The 23,345-nt window shown below is 42.1% G+C and overlaps 1 protein-coding gene across 5 annotated transcripts in view; it reads left to right on the top strand.

The window, feature by feature from the left end:
* LOC121951860 (choline transporter-like protein 5-A) overlaps positions 1–23,345 on the top strand; it is a 153,892-nt gene that overhangs the window by 39,676 nt on the left and 90,871 nt on the right. For 4 of the 5 annotated variants that reach the window (XR_015778096.1, XM_088085039.1, XM_088085040.1 and 1 more), the window contains exons 7-14: positions 277–337; positions 643–766; positions 8,017–8,100; positions 9,258–9,370; positions 9,587–9,718; positions 10,744–10,843; positions 10,978–11,070; positions 11,308–11,395. Coding sequence is in view for 3 of the 5 variants with exons in the window: in XM_088085039.1 (XP_087941165.1) it covers positions 277–337; positions 643–766; positions 8,017–8,100; positions 9,258–9,370; positions 9,587–9,718; positions 10,744–10,843; positions 10,978–11,070; positions 11,308–11,395 (795 nt within the window). In the remaining 2 variants the exon portion in view is untranslated. Of the gene's footprint in view, positions 1–276; positions 338–642; positions 767–8,016; positions 8,101–9,257; positions 9,371–9,586; positions 9,719–10,743; positions 10,844–10,977; positions 11,071–11,307; positions 11,396–11,834; positions 20,802–21,808; positions 21,947–22,677; positions 23,083–23,345 lie in introns of those variants that run through there. The other variant, XR_015778097.1, reaches the window with a different exon arrangement.

Here is a 23,345-nt window from a genome sequence, read left to right as displayed (position 1 = left end):
TCCATGCATCTTATGCTGCTGATATTGAGTGAACAGAATACTCTGATTAATGAATAAAGTTTATAAATATTATAATAATATTGCTCTGTTTGTGAAGACAGTGTTGTTTAGGTTTGTTTAGTTTGTAACAGCAAGCACCCATGCCGTCTTGTATGTTGCATATGTGTGACTCCGGCTCTCCTCCCTCTCTTCGTCCAGCACTTTTGGTTTTGTTTGTTACTAGAACACTTATTCTAGTATAGTATCTTACCCTCCTGTCTCTCCTGTGTCTTCCAGCCAGTCTCTCAGGTTCTACGAGATGAGGACTGCCCCTCCATGATTGTACCAAGTAGACCATGTAAGGATGAGGCACATCTCTAACATTCAATCTACTGAAAAGTTAAATTCCAAATGCCAATTTTTAAATTTAAAAGTAGGAAATATAACTCATCACTTAAAAAAAGTACACAGTGTTTTTAGGCCACAGTCATTCAACTAACTAGCTAACTAACTAGCAGCCAGCTCTAACATATCAATAAGGTTTTATTTACGTGATGGAAGAGTACACTGCTGGTTAGTTGTTTCAGAGGAGGTAGTAGTCAATATTGAATATTATAGGAGTGTGTGTGTGTGTGTGTGTGTGTGTGTGTGTGTGTGTGTCAGTTCTCCACAGATGTCTACCAGACTTTATCACTTTGAATGGGACCGTGACTGTAGCTAACAGAACCAGCTTTAAGGATGCTCTGGAAATGGCACACAGTGTTACTGAACTCCAGCATGCAGCCAAGTACTGTAACTTCTATTACGTAATATATACATTTATGTCCTTTTCCTGTTTTGACTTGCCCAAACCAAAGCAACATATCTATTTCCTTCAAACCCAGAAGACCACATGGGTGACTTTGTTTTACATGTTTTATAGGTGTGGAATATCTCTACAAGTTTATATTTTAATTTTAACATATGCAAGTCTTGTCAGCAAAAAAGGTCTCATTTTGATTGGCAGGATGTTTCAAGATGTTGGCATTATAAATTTAAACAAACTGAGCCTGTTTAGATCTGGTATTGACATATGTCTTAGGTGATCTGATCACAAGTGGACAGAATAAATAAAATTTAATTCAATTAAATTCAATTTAATTTATAAAGCCTGTCTTCTGACCTAATAGATAGATAATTGAACATCACCTGCATAGCAATGATAGCTCATGGCAGGGTTATCCACTTCCAAATTCAATTTGGCCCTATTTTGAGACAAGAAAAACATTGACCCAAACATTTTCAGTAGCCTGTTAAAAACTTTTTTTTTCTTTTTTAAAGCTATAGGCCATGAATCCTCCATTCTCTACAATGTAAAAGGAGGGCAATTTTTATCTACTGACAGGTTCAAGCTTATACTTGTCTGTATTTAAACCACTTGGCCTGACATATGCAGCATTCATATACTAAACATTGTGGCTACCACAAAAGAAACAAAAGTCGAAGGCTCTCCACATGCATATATAGGTATGTGTGTGTTTTTATAAGACATGACCTGGGAAGAGGCAAAAGAGGCAGACAGGCAGCGGTCACATAAGATGTGGGTTTGAGGTGAGCACTAAGACATTATATTACTCAAACAATGCTTGCATTACAATGTTTGTCAGCAGTATGATGTGAGCTTTATTTAAATTCATTATTAAAGAGTTTGTGTGGGGTGAGAGGGGAAAAAATTGCAGAAATTTGAACAGTAGCACACCTCGATATCACTATCCATTTTCTCTGTCTCTCTTTCAGTTACCTCCTTCACTAAAAGATCCCTGACAAACGGTATTATGCAGCTGGTTATCACCCATGTTCGCTAACACTGGGGTTTTCAGCTACAAGTGGAAGAATTCTTATTTCATTTTATATTATTTGAAAAAGGACCATAAACAAGATTGAACATAAATGTTGCCATTTGATGCATTGTACCAGAGTTAGCTTTAAGCTAATTTACATCTGCAGTCCCTTGGCAAGAAGAGGGTTTTTAACTGCTATGTTACAAGCCACATAACTACAAAACAATAAGTACTGAGATTACATACAACAGTAAAGTGATAGTATAGAAAGGGCATAATATAATTAATGGGCTTAATTTTTATCCACAACAATAACTACTCAAGTCAAGTCAAGTGAATTTTATTTTTAAAGCCCACTATCACAAAACACGGTTTGCCTCGGAGGTCTGTACAGCATACGACATCCCTCTGCCCTTAGACCCCTTACATCACAAGGAAAAACTACCGAAAAACAACCCCTGTAATGTGGGGGAAAAAAAGGAAGAAACCTTAGGAAGAGTGGTAGAGGATGATGAGGGATCCCTCTTCCAGGACGGACAGATGTGCAGTAGATGTCGTAAATAACTATGAATTTCAATTATGACAAAAAGGAAAGAGAAAGAGAGAGGGGAAGAGAGAGGGAGAGAGATTAACAGCAATAATGAAAACAAACGCATGTCATATTACAATAACGACAGGTGTAAAATTACTAAATGCACTCTATGATAATATTGTTGGTGTTGATAAGAGTCTCATGCGTATATTGATAGTGGAGGCACGGCTCATAATAATGGCAGTAGAAAGTTGCATCTAGCACGATCACGGCATCAGTGCAACCAGAACTCACAACACAGGCGTAGCTTCAGACAGGACCACAGCAATGGCAAAACCAAGACCATGATCAGGATGAACCAGGGGTACAAGTATCAGTGCAGCCACAGCACCAGAATGACCAAAGGCAGGGTCACAGCTGGCACAGCTATCATCACGATTAGGCACAGCCAAGATTGCTGCCAAGATTCAGGAAAACTAGGAAACAAGGGAGCAGGACTGCTTCGGAGAGGCAATGGAATTATCATAATGCAGTAAACAGACATGAGCGTTTTCAGATGGAGGGAGCAAGAGAAGGAAAAAGGAGCTCAGTGTATCCTAGAAAGTCCCCCTGCAGATTAAAACTATGTCAGCTGGTCCAGGCAACCTGAGCCAGCTCTAATTATAAGTTTTATCAAAAAGGAAGGTCTTAAGTCTACCCTTAAATGTGGAAATGGTGTCTGCCTCCCTGACCAAAACTGGAAGATGGTTCCGTTAAAGAGGAGTGTGGTAGCTGCAGGCTTTTGCTCCCATCCTACTTTTGGAGACTTTGGGAACCACAAGTAACCCTGCGTTTTCAGAGCGCAGTGATCTTGAGGGTTGATATTCTATAGTTACCAACAGTTTAACAAGCAAAAGTCTGCAGTCTGTGACTGTGTGATAAACAGGCTGTCGCCACTTCCTGTATCTGTCATTTCAAATTAAGAGCCCTTTTAACAAAAAGGCGTTCTGTTACTGGCACGCTGTGTTCCTAAATAATTTTTCCAGTTTGCACATTTCAATCTTTTGGTGCAACTACAAGTTAATTGCTCGCACTGTAGAGCCCTACATTTACAGCACCAAATTGATATATAATGCTGATTTAGATAAGAAAGCTATGTAAAATGGAGATTGAACCATGAGCAGAAATTACAGATTGCTGTGAAAGCATTTAAATATGCTACTGCAGTATCTAACTGTTTTAATTATTATAGCATAATTAACAGTGTGATACTGCAGGATGTTGTGAACTGTTTTCTTGAACATAACAAAAGGGATAATTTGTTACATTATGTTACTTTTATTTTGAAATGCCAGGAAGTTGTGTTATTGACCTTACTGCTAGCTTGATGTTATGAAGTCGAGGTCGACACGAGATATCTGTGTTCAGTTAAGAAAGGTATTTGCTGAGCCAGAATGAACCAGACTGTGAGAAAGTTTAACATACTTAGACAAAGGCATTGAGGATGAAACACAGCGGGATGATCTTGAGGAGGAAATTGCAATCGTTCAGGACAATCAGGACCGCATTCTCAAATGGAAGGCACTTGCCAAGAGGCTCATTCAGAAAGTCTAAGAGTGTTCAGGTGAGCAATGCAAGTTTAAGTTCAATAAGATCACCTGAAAAACAGACTGTTAAACTTCCCAAGCTACTGATAGAAAAATATGACAGAGAAATAAGCTGTTCATAACAATGATGCACTGTGCAAAAGAGAGAAGTTCACTACCTACCTGACTGGAGCAGGAGCTAGAGTTGCAGCAGGACTTACCATGACTGATGAAAATTATGATGCAGCTGTAGAATTATAACAGAAACAGTGCACATATATCAAAGTTACTGAACTTGGTCCCTGTAAAGAAATCATCAGATGTTGGTGCCCTGAGACATCTGTGTGATGAATGTGAGATACAGGTCCGCTGACTGCAATCTCTCAGTGTGAACAGTGGACTCTGCTATGTCCAGTTCTACTGCAGCTCATAGCAGAAGACACACGCAAGGCAGACCCAAGCGGGGAATGGAAGGTGCATGAGCTCATTCAGTTTCTTCAAAATGAAGTCCAAAGCAGAGAAAGAGCTCTTCAGCTTACAAGGCCAGGTAACAAACAATGGGAGCTTCCACCCAATAACAGATTCAACAGCAAACCAGCACTCCTCTGTGAAAACAAAGCAAAGAAATTGAATGTGCCCTCAGCAGCCCAGTACACACAGCAAGCAATGCTTCCCAAACTTGTGTATATAGTAGCAGTGCTAACCACAAGCCAGAACTGTCCAGACATATCAGTGACTGCTTGCAAGGAGAAACTGAGTAAACTAGGACAATGTTTTGTCTGCCTTGGCTCAAAGCACATAGCGAAATTCTGTGATATTAAAGGTGTTTCATTTGGCCTTTGTAATCACAGACATCACCAGTCAGTCTTTGATCAAAGTGAAGCTAAGCCAGATATTGACTGTAGCAGTACAGATGCTGCACTGTCCACAGTAAAACTGACAGCTAATGTCCAGAACACAATGCTGTTACGGCACAGATGTCAATGACTGTCAAGGCACAGATAGAGAGTCCAACTGGGAGAAAAATCATACGCTGTTTGTTGGATAGAGGCAGCCAGAGAAGCTTCATTCATGTGAATGTAGTTAAAGCCTTAAAACTATCCATAATAGGATAAGAAACACTGAAACTCCACACGAGTCTACAACCCCTACAATCTACAATCCAGATCAAAGAGTTGAAATCAAAATAGTGGAGACACCTCAGGTGTGCACAGCTGTGGTTAAAGTACCAGGTGAACCCATTCAGGACAAACTAAAAAGAAAGGGTCTGCAGCATGCAGATTTTCTTGGCCAGGGCCATGATGATCCAGAGCTGTTGTTGTTGATCGGAGCAGACTATTACTGGCAAGTAGTTTCTGGCAAGATCCTGAAAATTACAGAATCGCTTGTAGCAATAGAAAGCAGCTTTGGATGGACATTACAATGGCCAGTTACTACCTCCAGTGTAACCAAAGCCACTTGTATGCACATTGGTTTAAAGGAGGACACCCAAATCTCCAACCAGCTGCACACCTTTTGGGAGGTTGAGTCACTGGGCGTTGTTCATGAGAAAACCCAGAGCCCAGAGGAAAAAGATGCTCTTCAGAACTTTAAAAAAACTCTGACACGCAAGGAAGGCTGCTACCAGGTTGATTTGCCATGTCAAACCAGATCTCCCAGACGACATCAGAGTTACAAAAAAGAATTTTTAAAGCCTGAAAAAGAGACTGAAAAATGATCCAACCTTGTACATCAGGTACAATGATGTCATTCAGGATTACCTGCAGCAGGGGATCTGTGAGCATGTGCCAGAAAACACTTCAACGGAAGAAAAATCAGAGTCTGTGAAATATAACAGTCCAAATCACGCTGTTTTAAGGTAACAACTAAATTGAGAGTGGTGTTTGATGCATCATCACGCAGGGAGGGTTGCCCATCCTTAAATGACTGTTTACATTACTGGTCCAAATCTGAATCCAAATCTCTTAGATGTGCTAATCGAAGTCAGACTCCATCAGATAGCATTCACTGCAGATATCACCAAAGCCTTCCTTCCGATAGCAATAGCAGAAAAAGACAAGGATGCTCTGAGTTTCCTGTGGCTGCATAGACCTCCAGCAAAAGACTGTAAAGATGAGTTGTGCATCATGAGAATGAACAGGGTAGTGTTTGGGGTGTCACCCTGCCCATTCATATTAGCTGCAACAATTAGAGAACATATCAAGCAGTATGAAACAGAGCATCCAAAGGTAGTAGAGACTTTAAGAGACTCTCTCTACGTGGATGATTTCATCTCCAGTTCATATGATGTAGAAGAAGCCTTTTCAGTTACCACAACAGCTAGGGAGATTCTATCATATGCTGTCATGAACCTATGCAAGTGGGTTACAAATTCATCATATCTGAGAGTCAGGTGGACAAAAAATGGAGCAGAGCATGCACAAGCACCAGACACCTCTGAAAATATGGTGAAGGTGCTGGGATTAGAATGGAGATTAGACAAGGATTACTTGTGTTCAATCTAAAGGGATTAATGGATATCATAAAGAACAAAGACAACACAAAGAGAAATGTTCTACAAACCTCAGCTTGCATCCTCACTCCATTCACCATACAATACCATAAACAAATGAATAATTTCATATTGTGGTAACTAAAACAGAGATTATACATTATTTACATTAAATGTTAATTGATTTGCTTCTACAATTACTTGGCATTAAATATTTACTAGACAGGAAATGCTCTTATTCTGAAAATACTGAAAGTGTGCTCAGTGAAGCAATGTGTTTACTCCAATAAATGAACAGTGAGGTTCAAAATGAAAGACACTGGCTCTGTCATCAGTAAGAAGCTTCAATTACGCAACACAGACAAACTTGCATTTGGTTCTGACAACATTCTAATAAACTGAAATCACTTGTAACAGAATGTGTGTTTCTGTGACATCCTGTACAGACTGAAGGCTGCTGGAAACTGTCCAACTTTACCGCAGCTTTTTGTCAACATCCCCTTTCTGTTGCCACCTGATCTTGTCCAATTTTGAGACCAAGTACAGTTCATTGTGAAGGGAAGATGACAGAGGCAGAACTAGATGAATTTGAAAAAGGGAGCAGGAAGGCATCAAGGAGGAGAAAGCAGAAAAGCAAATACATTTCAAGTTACAGTGAAGAAAGTTGGAAAGAAAGACAAATCCCCTTGCCCTTGAATAAAAGTTCACTGGTAGTAAAGACATAGCTTGCGTTCTGTGGGACAAACATGAAGTCCCAAGTGTGATTACATTGGCTGAGTCAGTCTAATTGATGTAAAAAGTAGATTGATCAATGCTGGATGTGTGTCGGGCAAAACAGCTGAAGAAGGCACTGAAATAACTGGGTTAGCTGGATGCCAAGTGTCATGTTTTCTACTAAATAGTAGAACTCCAACCTTTGTTGATGAAGACCTGCGAATGATCAATGTAAGCAGATTCAAGGATGTAAGAGCAATGCAAGAGTTGTTATCAGTCATCGAATGTTGTAAGATAATTGAGGGAGAAAGGCATGAAACATCTGTTATGTGCATTTTGACTTAAATAAGTTCATTAATGGGCCTGACTCCCCAACAAGGACTATGTCTTCAGTGCAGGACATGGTGGTTTTTTTTGGTGACACCACACTTTCACTTTTTTTACTTATTTATTTAAAATGCATCAGATCGCCGTGTGGAAGCAGATGTGTTGGATTCTGCTTACAATGATATCTCCAGCAGTACGGACAACACTACTAAAGTGACTAGTAAGAATGACTGGAGAATGTGGATAATTGTGCGCAGAGCCTTTGACATTCAAGTGTAAGTTACATATGCAGTAATGAAATCTGAAGTGGTCAGGTTTAGACGCATGACAGGCACAGATGTGAATCTGCAATATCTTTCAGCTGTCCACTTGTGTTCTGATCACCAAAACACATAAATACCACATGAAAACAGCCTCTTAGATTTGTCATGATTAAAACTTAATTGTACAAGGTGCCAGATATGTTGGTAAAAAGTAGTTCATGAAGACCTGGAATGCATGTTTATATCCAAGTTTTTGCATCTAGCTGATGTACATGGATTCTAAAAACTTCCCATTCCTCTAATTTTCTCTTTCTTCTCTTTGCAGGGGTATAACAGGACTAGTGGACACTAAGGATCTGGGCATAAAGATAGTGGAGGATTATGCCAAGTCATGGGCATGGATACTCATGTAACTATGCATGTGTAACACACACAGAAAAACCACAGCATCTACACTTAAGACATTTAGTTTTCAACACTCACTTGTCAGAGCTTAATCAAGATTTATACTCATAACACCATCATTACTGGTACTGATAACACTCTCTGCTTATGTCTTTGTCTATTGTGTCAGTTTACTGTGCAGCCAATCAACTGACGTTTCAATTCCAAACAACAACATGAATGTGTGGTTTGCATCAGTAGGTTCTATAGCTCTGCTATGATGTAAACAGTAGATAACAAATAAAAACTAAATCATAGAGAGATCAGTGCAAAATATAAAGGCATTGTATTGACCATACATAGTATCCAAATGGGGTTTGTTCCAGGTAAATGTTTTATTTTAATAAAGTTTCAGCATTTCTAAATCCAAGTGAAACTATGTTAGTGTTTAAAATATAAATCAAACAATCTTATGTACGTATGAACACAATTTTTTTTTTGTCATTCCTCACTGTGACAAGAAAACTGAATGATGGTGTGTTCCAATCGAAAGGGAAGCAAATTTTTACTTTATGTTATTCATGCATACATGGCCGATAGAGCTTTTAATGCCAATTTGCATTTGGTTAATATTTGTAGCTGTGCTAATGTTTGTGCTAACTAACTGAGGAAGACAGCTAATTGCCTACTTGGTTTGCAGTAAAGTACAACCAATAGCTTTAATAAAGTGATGTGAATACTGAAAACATGGAGGCTTAGTGCTCTGATCAGCGTAAACAGGCAAGTGTGTATGTTTTTACACTGTAATGGCAGCGTATTAGGACTTCACTTTTGTTGTTTATATTCCACAATAAAAGACCAACTTACATTACAACTTATATAGTTGCTCAACAAAATAGCTTACACAAGTCAAAAATACATATTTTCAGAACTTACCATGTAGTCCTATGGCTTTGCTCAAGAATCTCTGAGCCCTCTCTCTTTGTGATTGCTCCATCTCTGTAACAACAATCATGGCTTTCTGTTTGAACACACCATAAGATGATGTAGCATGTGGAGGCAATTGAAAGTTTCATAAGCTAAAAAAGTATAACATCATAATGCTGATGTTCAAGTTACAATGACATACAAAAGCTTTTTTGGACACTCAGTTTTTAACCTTTATCTGTGCATGTGTGACAGAGGTCTGCTGATATCCTTGGCTGTTAGTCTGGTCTTCATCCTGCTGCTAAGGTTTACAGCTGGGTTGCTGCTGTGGACTACCATCATCACTATCGTACTGCTGTTGGCATATGGTATGTCATCAGGACTTTACATTGTTTCTACTAGAATTGTATCATTCTAATGTATTGAGATTATGTGATCAGTCGGGCCCTGTGCCAGTAAAAGCAGAGATCTGGCGTGAAAAGGACAACATTGGAACTCATCTTATGTCATGAATTGATCAAAGAAACAATTAAATAAGTTGTGAAAACTTTCTGACAACACTCTATGTCTGTATGCATGTGCAGGTATGTGGTACTGTTCCATGGAACTGTCTCAGCTGAGGCACAGACCAGGCTCTGATGTTGCCATTGTGGAAGTTGGCCTGCAGACGGACCTTCAGGTCTACCTTCAGCTCACACAGACATGGATCATACTATGTAAGTCTGCCTGCTGTTGAGAGGTCACAGGAAATCATTAGAGTAAAAATTGAATTTCTGGATATTAAGTGCCAGTGAGGATCTCTGAAAGGGCTTGTAAATTTTTAGCTTAAAAGTCAAGTTAAGAGCAACATACTGATTGTATGTGCTCTCTCTGTGATGGACAGTGCACATTTTGTTAAGTACTGCATTTCTAACAGTCCTACTAATGTTACTTACCCTTCTATGCATTTACAATTCAAACCAGGTGTTGGATAGTACCTACTTGAGGGGAGCTATGGCTATTTTATAATTCCTATATGTTATTTCCATGGTCTAAAACAGGAAGTTAGCCAGAATCTTGCTCTGGAATTTAGCCTTCCTAAGTTTCAGTAGGAAGTAGAGCCTTTTCTGTACATTTTTAACCTGGGTGGTGCAGACAGGGGTGTGTGTCTTTGCCTCCTTCTTTCTAAAATCAACAATCAGCTTCTTGGTTTTATTGACTTTGAGTGGTAGGTCTGTGCACACTCTACAAGGTTGTTGATTTCCTCTCAGTATGAACTCTCATTGTTGTTTGTAATACAATCAGTGTGAACAGGAGGGGCACACAGCTCCGGGGGGGCTTCAGTGTTGAGCACTAATGTAAAGCAGGTGAGACTGCCAATCCTAACTCTCTGAGGTCTGCATGAGTGTTATGTTTTCCAATCCAGCTTCATGGGAGAGATTGTGTTGAATGCTGAGCTAAAGTCAACAAACAGCATCCTGATGTAGAGTAGCTCATATTCAGAAAATTTTGCAAACTTTTCTAGGCTATGGATATAACACATAGAAATACCTCATTTATGTGGTGCTCCCTTTTAAGACTGTCAAAACAAAAATGCTGAAATAGACAGGGAATGTTTGTCATTCCATTTCCTATAATGAGTTTCAAAACAGTAATATTTGGATGATTTAGAGAAAAAGCAAAAAATGTAACAAATGTAACAATGCACCTACATTGGCTCTTAAAATATAAAGGGCATAACTGTCATTTTTGTGTTTGCCAGTGGTGTCTCTGGGAGTGACAGAAGTTTCCATCTTTTTGACATTGATCTTCTTAAGGAAAAGAGTGCGAGTGGCTATCACCCTGCTCAGAGAGGCCAGCAAGTATGAATAGTAAACAGCACAGATGTATCACAAAGTCAGATTTGTAAATGTATGTCAAAATTTGTAGTTGAAAAAAAAAAACATTGAATGATGATAGTTGCTCTCCTGACCATATGGTTTCTCTTTTGTTTCAGAGCAATCGGTGACATCATGTCCACACTATTCTTTCCAGTCATTACCTTTCTCCTGCTGACTGTTTGCATCTCTTACTGGGCAGTTACTGCTGTGTATCCTTTAAAGTGATTTCAAGAAACAACAGGAAGAATGGAAAGAGTGACATATTTAGATGTTTCTCATAGCTCAGAGCTGGAAAGGTTCATTTTAAGAAGTCTTGAACGTGTTTAAATGTCTTTGTGAAACTCTTTTGCATTCAGATGATATGAAATGGATTTTTCAGTTTCATTAGTTTTCTAAGCAGCTTGTTGTCTCAGCACATGTATCTTTAACTATCACTGTTAAATCAGTTATCTGGCATCCTCAGGTGAAGCTGTCTACAAAGTGAGGTCTCCAAATATTAGCTGCCCCTATGCCAACAGTACTTGCAACCCTAAGGTACACTTTTTTTTAAGAATGTCATCTCTTTAGCTTTCTGCTCTTTGTATTTATGAAGCTATTATGTAGCAGTGAGTATGCTGACAAGGATGTTAGAGTTGCAGTTAGAATTGCATTTTCCCACATTTACCAAAGGTCTGCAATGGATTTGCAGCTAAAAACTGTAATCTGGCTCCTTCAGTATGTGGTTTATGGTCTGCTGCTGGGCTTATTTTACATCTTCAGTCTGCTAAATGCTGTGACACAGTCTTCCTGACAGCAAGTTGTGCTATGCATAGTTAATATCCACCGAAGTTATGTGCTCACCTACTGAGGAATCATGGAACACTCTGAGTTTGTAAAAGGACTGCAGATATTTAGATGTCATTCCATTCTAGATTGAGATCTCAGATGTTATTCCTGGAATCTGTTAGTAACTGTCTAAGTTTGGGGGTTACAGCCCGAGTGCTCCCATCACCACTGGTACCACTGGATCTGGAAGTCCCACAGGATCTTAGCTCTATTATTCTTCATCACCTTTGGGGGTGTCCCCCAGTTTGGAGCTTGGGACTTCCAGCCCAAACTCAGCACAGATGTTCCTGTACACGATGCCAGCCACTTGGTTATGACGCTCCATGTACGTGTGCCTGCCTGCATCCCACACCCTGCTACTATGTGCTGGATTGTCTCAGGGGCATCTTTGCACAGCCTTCACCTGGGGTCCTGCCTGGTGTGGTGAACTCTGACCTCTATTGCTCTTGTGCTGCCATGATCAGAGTTTTTGTGCTGTCCTTCAGATCAGCCTTTTCCAGCCATTGTTAGGATTTCTCCATATCAGCCACTTCTTCTATGTGTCGTGGTACAAGCATGCAGGGGCCTGTCCTTCCATGAGAGCTCCTCATCATCATTATCATCATCATCGGGCTTCTGCTGCCTGAGACATTCTTTGTCACTTTGAATCTTTGCACCTTTATTGCGCATGTGTCGGTGTCTGCTCCTGCCCATTGTTCTGTGCTAGCTATGGCACTTTAAACTGACTTTTACTTGTCTCTTTTAACTGGTTGACGGGTTTTACACATAGGGCGCCTAATTTTAATGAATTTCAGTCTCCTGTACTGCCACTGACAGCGTGGGAATTTTCCACAACCGGCTGTCAACCTTCTGACAGCGTGAGAATATTCCCAACACCAGCCTTCATCAGCCGACACACCACAGCCTGGTTAAGACTGTCAACATGGAGAAAGGAGGAAGAGGAACCGCTGGTCTGGACCGAAGGAGGAGGAAGGAGGAAGAGGACTCACAAGGTGAGGCTTAGCTAACCACCAAAATGCAGAGCGTGCCCTGCGAGGAGGAAACCTTGCTTATCAATGCAAATAAACAGATCGCTGACCTGAAGGAAGACATCCAACGGCTGACTGAGGGGCTGAGGCAGAGAGACTCACTGCTGTCGAGTTTCATGGAGGTGGCCGCTCGGCAGTCTAAACAGATATCTTCCCTTGCGGCAGCCCACCAGGACCCTGCTGTCTGGGATCCCGCTGCAGGCCCATGGTCATTCTCCTGCTCACCACTGAACCACCAGTCTTCCTGGGCCAAGGTGGTTGTCCGCGGCCGCAACAACAGCTCACTCATGTCAGCCTCACCCCCTCGGCTAGGCCTCTCCAAACCCTATGCTGCCCTTTCTGACAACTCTACGGCCTGTTTGGCACTAGCTGCCACAGTCCCTTCTCTTAAAGCAGTGCCCACGGATCCAACTGCCTTCCAACCGCTCATGGGTGACCAAATGGTGAGGCTGGCTGCACCTCCAGTATGCCACAACGACAACCTTCATTGCGGCCTTCAGCCTCCTTGGCAACCTCCTCCACATGTAGGAGGATCCTGAAGGAGGCCGTGCTCTGGCACTCCAGAGGTCTGCCTCGGCCTGTGTGGGATTCCCCCCACCTCAGCGATACAGCGGTTTTGCCTCAGCTCCCGCCTCACTGGACATCAAAGGAGGATCCCAACCGTCCTTCCAGCTGTCATCACCCCCACCCCCCGCCCCCCCCGCCCTTTTTTACAGCTTACTGAGTCAAAATCAGTGATCAGTGACTCAATGTCATGCTTACTCTTAATGTACAGGTTGATGTCAACCATTCAGAGGAGATGGCAGATGATTGTTTCATTTTGGAACCAGTATCTATAGCCACTCTTAATAATGAATTCTTGATAAATGCTGTTAGTATCCTGTTGATTTTGTACAGTTACAGGTACTCCAGATCCATGTGGCATCGAGTCATGTTGTGCAGAGGCAGGTTATTGGCTGTAGTTGGCCGGTCACAGCATATCCGTTATTGGAAGCAAGCTGCATGCATTAATGTGTAAGATATGTAACCCAGACATATTATAAAAGTTGGTGTGTTACATGCAGTGAAAGGACCAGGATGAGGCTGGGTACCGAACAATAGTAAAAGCGTAACAACTAAACATTTGTGTGAGATCTTTGTAAGGGAGAGGTAACTGCAAGAGTTAATATTGTTGCATTTGGCACCTGTGGATATCATTTTAGCAGACAGATCAGGAGAGCAGCAGATATCCAGAACCTACAGGCAGTACAGTCGGCTAGGAAAGTCAGATCGAGCAATATTCTCATGCAGAAACGGTCCAGAAAAGTCACTTTCCAGTGAGGATGTTGCATGACTTGTGGTTACCAGACATGGATAAGCAGTGTCCAAATTGCCAACAGTATAGCCACTGAGCCTCCGTGCTGTAACCATCCCTTGCATTATGTCTCTGTCAGCCAATGTTATAATACTTGTTTTCATATTTTTCTGTAAATAAAAGAAATAAAATAAAATCAGGCTGATTAGGAGAGAGGTGAGTGAGGAGAGGCTGCAGAGGAGCAGACGTGACAGAACCCCCCCTCAAGGGATGGCCCCCGACATCCCAAAAGGAGAGAGAGGAAAAAAAAAACAAACTCAAAAAACAAAACCACCACCAAGGTACTGGAGACCCCTCCCACGGCGTCGAGACCGAATCAGGCGTGGAACTGTGTACGCTGGGGACCCGTCGACCAGGCGAGGAGGAGGAGGAGGTGGCACCAAAGTGGACAGCGGGCTTTCGTGCACTGGCTTGAGCTTGGACACGTGGAAGGTGGGATGGATCTGCATGGTGCGGGGAAGCCGGAGACAGACTGCAGTATGGCTGATGGCCGTTCCCCATTAGAATGGGGAATGGACGTGAGTGCCAACTTTCGGGAGTCGACTCGGAGCGGAAGATCTTGGGTCGAAAGCCAGACCTTCTGGCCCACTTGATAGTCTGGAGCCGGGGATCACCGATAGTTGGCAGCAGAGGCATACCACTGGACAGAGCGTTGGAGGGCGGCACACGCTCGAACCCAGGTTGAAGGTCTGGATGGAGGGGCAGGCAGACTCTCTCTCCAAAGAGGGAAACAGGGGTGGCTGGTAACCGTAGGCACACTGGAAGGGAGAGATTCCAGTGGCAGAGCTGGGCAGAGTGTTGTGGGCATACTCGATCCAGGGGAGCTGCTGAGACCAGGAGGAGGGATCCTGTGAGGCCACACACCGAAGGGCCGTCTCCAGGCTCTGATTGGCCCTCTCCGTCTGACCATTGGACTGGGGTGGTAGCCTGAGGACAGACTGGTAGAAGCCCGCAGAAGACGGCAGAACTCCCTCCAAAAGGCCGAGGAGAACTGGGGTTCCCGGTCCGAAACCACATCCACTGGGATGCCATGGAGTCGTAAAACATGGAGGAGCACAAGCTGGGCCGTGTCCTTGGCTGAAGGTAATTTGGGGAGCAGGATGAAGTGGACCATTTTACTGAATCTTTCAACAACGGTGAGGATGGTGGTGTGGCCGTGAGAGGGGGGCAGACCGGTGACAAAGTCCAGGGCAATGTGGGACCAAGGATGGTGCGGAATGGGAAGGGGCTGGGGGAGACCCGCCGGGGCCTGGTGGGAGCTCTTGTGTTGATTGCAGACTTGACAGGCTTTCACAAAGTCTCGAGTTTCCTCCTCCATAGAGGCCCACCAGAACCGCCGACGGATAATGTCCAGTGTGTGTTTGATGCCAGAGTGACAGGCGAAGCGGGAGGCGTGGGACCACTGGATGACCTCCGACCGCAGGGTTTCAGGGACGACAGACGGTCGGAGGGGCAGGAACTGGGACCCGGCTGGGCCTCGGCGGCTGACTTCACCCTCTCCTCGATGTCCCAGGTTACAGAGCCGACGACACATGGGGACGGAAGAATGGGTGCAGGACCACCGGTGTGTTCTTCCTCCCTCTGGAATTGACGGGACAGAGCGTCGGGCTTGATGTTGCGGGAGCCTCGGCGGTAGGAGAGTGTGAAGTGGAAAGGGGTGAAGAACTAAGCCCAGCGGGCCTGACAGGAGGTTTTTGTGGTCTGTCCACACCAGGAAGGGTTCCTTGGCTCCCTCCAGCCAGTGACGCCACTCCTTCAAGGCCTCCTTCACCACCAGCAGTTCGCGGTTCCTAATGTCATAGTTGCTCTTGGCAGGGGACAGGCGGCGGGAGAAGAAGGCACAGGGATGGAGCTTTTGGTCCGATGCGGCCCGTTGAGAAAGGACAGCTCCAATCCCTGTGTCCGAGGCGTCCACCTCCACCACGAACTGCCGGTCCGGGTCAGGAGTCTGGAGGGTGGGGGCAGAAGTGAACTGGTCTTTGAGGTTCTGGAACGCCTACCTTACTGCAGGAGACCACCGGAACGGGACCTTAGAGCTGGTAAGGGCAGTGAGGGGAGCTGCCACCGAACTGTAATTTCTGATGAAACGTCGGTAGAAGTTGGTGAAGCCCAGGAATTGCTGTAACTGCTTGCGGGTGTCAGGAACAGGCCAGGAACCAACAGCAGAGACCTTGGCAGGGTCCATTTGCAGACTGCCCTCACCCACTATGAATCCCAGAAATGGCACTAAGGAGACGTGGAATTCACATTTTTTAGCCTTTACAAAGAGTGAGTTTTCGAGGAAGCGCTGCAGGACAGACTGGGCGTGACCAACATGTTCTTCATGGGACTGGGAAAAGATCAGGATGTCATCCAGGTAAACAAACACAAATTTATTGAGCATGTCCCTCAGTACATCGTTTATGAGAGCTTGGAAGACGGCAGGGGCGTTGGTCATGCCAATGGGCATGACCAGATACTCATAGTGTTCGGTGGGGGTGTTGAATGCCATCCTCCACTCGTCTCCCTCTCGAATGTGGACCAGGTGGTAAGCGTTGTGAAGGTCTAGTTTGGTGAATATGGTAGCCCCCTGAAGGGGTTCAAAGGCAGAGGACAACAGAGGCAGAGAGCCACAGCCGCGCTTGTCCGGTTAGGTGGTTTATGGTGAAGGCCACCCTTGCCTGTTCCGAGGCGAATGTGTGCGGCTGCAGGGAGAACAAAAGGGAGCAGTTTGTAAGGAACAGGCCACATGTCTCTGGATCCCCGTCATAGCGTTCGAGGGTGCCCACCTGGGGCTCAGGAGCATCAGCAGGGAGAAGTGGAGCGGGAGCTGGAGCAGGTGGAGGGATCACTGGTCTGCCGATCTGGATCGCCAATTGCTGGAGTTGGAGTGAGAGAGCGTCAAGGGACCGCTCGTGTCTCAGCCGCCATCTTGGCTTCAGCAGCGGCAGCAGAAAGGAGCTCCTCGTGCTGCCTGAGGACTCCCTCCAACCTGGCGATCGAGTGGAGACGGTGTGTGTGCTGGGTCCATGACTGGCCAGATTGTACTGTCAGGGCTAGTGGTTGGACCCAAAAGCAACACAGGGACTGGACAGAGTCTTTCAGAGGCTTTATTACCAAAAGTGAGCAAAATCACAGTCTCTACAACGTCAAAAGGAATGCAAGTCCACTTTGGCGATCCGCTGAGTCGAACCTTTGAGCTGGCCGAACCGATGACGTGGTTCGGGCGGGGAACTCACCGGAAGAGCAGAATAGGTGAGTCGAGTAGAGCAGTGGAATCTACCCCAACGATGGCGGATCTCACCGGAGAGCAGGCTCGCTTAATTCCTTCCCGTCTCAGGGAGCAGGAGGGAGGAAGGCACAGATCACACTCAGTGTCGGGAATCGGAAGGCAGGTCGGATCACCGGGGCAGAGTCGAAGCAGGTTAGTCAGGGACGGACAGAGTTGGCAACAGGCAGGCAGGCAGGCAGGAACGGAATGCTGGAAAGTCTCTCATCACAAAGAACAATCTGGCACTGAGGGTGAGACACAGGGCAGGTTATATAGGCGGAGACAGGAAATGAGCAACAGGTGGAGGTGGGTGGTTACTGCTGACAAGGGTACAGCCAGGCAGAGGGAGAGAGAGAGGTAAGCACTGCAGGTGGAAGAAATCAGGCTGATTAGGAGAGAGGTGTGTGAGGAGAGGCTGCAGAGGAGCAGACATGACAAACAAAACACACACATACAAATAAACACACACAAACTATCACTTAACTCATAGCATGTTCTTACCAAGATGCAATTTATCAACAAACCTCATGGCTTCTCTTAAATTACCGTTTACACTCAATAAAAATTCTATGGACTATAATGTATTTTTATTATATTGTACCGTGAATCAGTGAAAACTGTTCTGTTATTTTGTCATATTGTGGATACTAGAGCAAATGTGGCGCAGATGAGTTTTATATGTAATGGCCCTGTTACTTATGTTATTCATGAATGCACTTAATTTTGCATGTTTACAGACACCCCCATTCAATTTCAAGCATTTCTATTTTGAGTATTAAAGGCAACAGATCACCTGTGGGTATATAAGCTGTGGGCTTTCACTGCAAACTTCAGTTGGCAGTTAGCGCTTGATACCAATAATGCCACTGAAGACCAGCCAACTCACTTTGCCAACTCACAGCTCACCTTTTATCCTTTCAGTCATTCTTTCAAATGTCACCTGAGCAATTATAGATGTTATTACTTTTACATGTCTATGTTACTATGTTCAAAGTATTGTCCTTTGTTACAATGTTTAAGTAAATGACAGTGCATGGAACTATAAATTAGTGGAAACAACATTTAAAGTAATTTAGCTCTCCAGGGATTTAAGCTTTTATTTTTCTGCTTTTTCATTTCATCACATGTTGCAAAACATTGGCTGAGCTCCTATGTGGTAGGGCTATTGCAGTTGTAATTGGTTTTGATAAAAAAGGCAAATTATAAACAATTTTATGTTTTTGTTGTTGTTATTGTTTTGAAGAATAGGCTAAACTAACTCAGCTGCCACGTGTCGCTCTTGGTACAGTATACATTCAGATACTGGGTAGAAGGAATATAAACATGTTGTGATCAAGCTATATTGTAATTATGAATGACATTCATTGGCCCCATGCAGCAACATTCTCTTAAATTTCTCTCATATATTCTCTCAATTTTCTGCTAAGAGAAAATATATGAGAAGTCAACTCAAGATGCATCAAACATTCTTAACCATCCAAATCTGATCTGACTAGATTTGCTCAATGATGAATCCCATTGATCATAAGTAATCTGTTAGCAAAGGTAATGCCCCCAAACACGATATAAGGCCAGGTTTAGTGACGTGTGCAACGACTCTGACACATGAACAAGACTTGAGACATGACACTAAAAAAGGCTGTAAGAAGAACTCCTACAGTAGTGAAACTGACATAGGCTTACTGTTGAATAAACTTAAAAGGAGTAAATTTGAGTGTTAGTACTGGTGAAAAATCTACAGGAAAAACAAAAACCAGCAATAACAAAACATTTGCTGTGTCAGCATCAGAAGTATTCAGATTCTTTAGTTAGACAAAGCCTAAGTAAAAAGTACAAATACCACACTGTAAAAGGTATTAAATGTAAAGGTAAGCATGCAAAAAAAGTTTAAAGAAATTAGATAAATCAAAAGAATTAAAATAATTTAAAGGAAAAGCAACAAGTTCTTCTACATAAATATGTGAAGCTGAAACCATGGCATGATTTTTTGCATGAAAAATGACCGACACTATTATAAAAAACACTGCAAAGTAATTATCTGATTAATCAACATTTCTTTTAGCTGAACTTGTATATTTTTGTATGGTTTGTGTGCAAAAATTTGTAAAGTGTTTAGCAAAATCAATTATCAATAATACAAAACTAAACAATCCAATATTTCCAATAAAACTTAGACTCCTTAGACTTGTATTTAAGTATAGTCCTTGAGTAAATGTACTTGTATGTTACATTCCAGCTCTTGGATTAATGCACCAAGTATAGTATTTTTCTTTAGCCCTGAAATTCAGTAATCCAGTCATGATTGTTATCTTACAGGACATATTATGCACATTTTCAGTATCTTGAATATTGATCTCGAACTCTAGTGGAGCAGCGTTGTATCATTCACTATCCAGAAAAAACTCCAGATCTTCAGAAAACTGTACTGAAATCCTCAGCCCTGTTTTCAGCAGAGCTCTGAGACTGTTGTTTTCAGCTTCCTTCTCCTCCCGCTCCATACTTGCCTCCCTCCTAGCCCATTTTGCTGATTGGTCGGCTTGCCGAAGCCACCCGAGAAGAGGCATCTGTCGATGCAGAAGTTCGGGTTGCAAACAGTAAAAAGACAAACTCACGTACCCTGTGTTCTAATACCCATACTACCATACTATTTCAAGAAAAGATTTATATGTCCTAGTACGAAGTATGTGAAATGCAGATTGCCAGAAATACCAGGATGTCCTACTACATCCGGCCGCATTTTGCAGTGTGCAAGCCAGCATGCTTTTCTAGCTATTCTGACCCACAATCCTCTGCACAGCTGATGATACGTCACATACGTCACAGTGTGTTGTGCGAATACAAACCAAGCCGAGAGAGCACAAACATCTGACAGCTTACTGACGGATGACATTTGGTTAGATGGAACGACAGACACCACAATGACAGATGGCAGGGCATTCAAGTGTAAGTACTAATAATGTTTTGCGACTCGTGTGTACAATTAATATGTTAATATACTATCACTGCACGAAGCTAAATGGATAAATGAGGAAAAAAATGTCAACAAGTATTTGAACGAATGTTCCCTTAAAATGGCTTAGTGTGTTTCAATTGTATGGATACTGCATGCAACAGTATGTACTTTGTAAGGGCAGCTGCAGTACGTACTAAAAGTATAAAGAAAAAGTATGAGATTCGGAACGCAGCAGTAGTCTGTTGTTGTTATTCGGACATGGCGACCTTTGAGACACAGCCTTACATGTAAGATCCAGAATACGGTCTGGATGATGAAAGTTTACAGCGCGAACCTCCGCAACAGACTTCTGCAAACCATCTTTGCATGGTGAGTAAACAATTATCAGAGCCACTGTTGAATCATATGGTGGATTTTTTCTTTTACTCACGCTCCGCTTTTACTTAGTTTCTAATACACTTCCTTGTTAGTAGGTGCACATGTGGAAAATGGGTTAAGATGCCCAGTGAAGAGGAAAAGAAATACCAATGGTAAAGTTGCTGATAAAATGTTTCCTCTGCTGTTTAACAAACAACTATAAACTGTTTCTGCACCACCGCTGGTTATCATGCAGGAGTGCACTGAATGCCTGCTGAAGCAGACTTATTTGTGAGAATGCATAAGCTACATTTACAGAGAAAAGTGTCATTTCACAGACGCCTGGTTTGTTGCTTGCACATAACAACTCTGTTATATAAACTGCAGGAGATTACTTTTTACTTGAAAATGTTTGTTGTAAAGACAGTATAATCTTTCCCACACAATCTTGGTGGGATTTCTATAGAATTATCTATGACAGAAAGTATTCTGAAATCTTTTTGATCACTATAAACCTCTTATAAACTATATTCATTTTAAGAGGTAATTTAAGTCTGGGTAAAGTGAATTCAGAAATTTGTTTCAAAACACATTCTAAAAATTGAAAATTGATTGTTGAAAACAGATTACAAAGACCCTTTACCATATAGTCCTGAATTGCCTGAATTGCGGAGTTAGAGGGTTTACTGTTTTTTCACCATTTTCCTGTTTGAAGATTTTTTGGGTGGGCCTAAATCATAGCTTGACGATGCAATGGAGCTATATTTAGCATAACCCCGCCCCTGACAATGAATACTGTATGAAAGTGAGAAGCATCATTAGCATAGTCCCCCAACTGGGCGTGACCTCTGCTCCTCCAGTGGACACACCCCCAGGATTTCATAACAGAGAATACTGTACATTTTTTCATAATTTTGAGACCCTCTTTTACATATTTTTTTGGTTATTCAAATTTGGTCAGGTGTTTAATAACATCTTTCTGTGATGTGACAAACTCAGAACACATTTTAATTATCACTTTACCCAGACTTTAATATCTGGTAGTTTAGAGAACATGTATTTGTCTTTTGCCAATAGTATAATTATTACTCCTGTTAAACAAAATAGTGAGAAATTATCTATGTTCATTCTTGACTAAATCTGTTCATTTCAAAAATTGTTTTTCTTTTTTCCACACTAGGTTGTATAAGGAATGAATCGAGAGCAAAGTCCTCCATCATGCATGACTTATCATCCTAGCCTCAAACCAAACTGAATGCCCACAAAACATCCACAGCATCCACAGAGCAGACTGTGGATGTATGAGAAGAGAGGAAGAGTAAGTTTTTCTTCTTGTTATAAAAGCTGTGTGTTACTACATGGAATACTTTTATTTTATCTCCATCTGTACAAACACATGATCGTGAAGGAACGTGAAGACGTGAAGAAAATCACATCAGTCAGGAAAAATAAAGAATTTTATTTTCAATATAATGTGCACTGTATCCATAAGAACAATTGAAAAGAAAAAAATACAAATAAATATCATTAATAGTTTTGTTCTTTTGAACTTCACAAGCAGTGTTAAGCAAGTAACTTCAAAATACAATGCAGTACATATTACTAGTAACTGTCATTTTACAGGGAAGTTTCTTTACAATATTACTTTCTGTGCAGTGTAATGCAGAATACTACTTTTGCATTACTTTCACCCAAAAAACTGAAAAAGTCCAACAAGGTGTTAAAAATGTCAAAGGGTCGAAAAATGCTAAGAAAATATCAACACTTGCTATCTGGTGGTAACATCTTACTGCCCATAGTAACTGCACGTAGTAACTGCAGTAATATTACCACAAATCTGTCATACAGTTAAATTGCTCAATTACTGCTTAAATGTAATGTACTACTCAGGTTACTAACAGGTTACTTTTACTGCACGCCCCCAACACTCTTCACAGGTCATACAGGTCATACTTGAATTTCCACACTGGATTCAGCAAAATCTGTAGAACAGAAAAAAGGAAGACATCAATTATTTAGTGAAATGATGATGTTCTCTCTGTCTTTCAGATGTTACAGATATCTTGCATCTTGCAACTTTGTTAGCTGGTGTTGGGAATACCTGGGAAGATGTGTGAGGATCGCCGCCCCGTCTTGAGTTGTATGCCAGATAAGATGTCTTGTCTTGTAAGGTTCTTGGAGTTTTCTGGGATGAGGATTTGTTTGAGTTCATCTGTGCATCTGCAGGGCTCCTCCAACACGTCCTCAAACAGAGGCCTTATTAGGTCACTGACATACTCTGAAAAATATGTTTACATTGTTACTTTTATTTTTTGTTTTACTGGTATTTATTAGAACGAGACTACAATGTTCAATTACAGAAGTGTAATTCTTCATTTTTTATAGTGTAACACTTGTTTTTTGGGGTATTTTTTATACTTGAACATTTATAATAAAAGCTTTGGTTATTACTTACTGAATGTTGGCTTCGTTTTCACAAGATTTGCAGTGCATTGTCTCTTGTTTTGTGGGAATATGTAAACCAGCAACAGCAGGCAGACATTTTGGAAAATGGCTGACATGGTCATGTCAGTGCCAATCTACAGTGGCCCAATATCCAGATTTCCTCTAAATATATTAAACAAAATTTGTACCAAATTTGGTGCTTTTATCAGAAAATGAACAATAGGTTAGTTTATGAACAAACTAAGAACGATCTGATAGGTATAATTTAAACA

The sequence above is a fragment of the Plectropomus leopardus genome, chromosome 12, assembly GCF_026936395.1.
Source record: "Plectropomus leopardus strain MGB_pleo_1.0 chromosome 12, ASM2693639v1, whole genome shotgun sequence".
Taxonomy (NCBI): domain Eukaryota; kingdom Metazoa; phylum Chordata; class Actinopteri; order Perciformes; family Serranidae; genus Plectropomus; species Plectropomus leopardus.
Note: the sequence above shows the minus strand (reverse complement) of the source record. Positions and strands in the feature narration are given on the sequence as shown.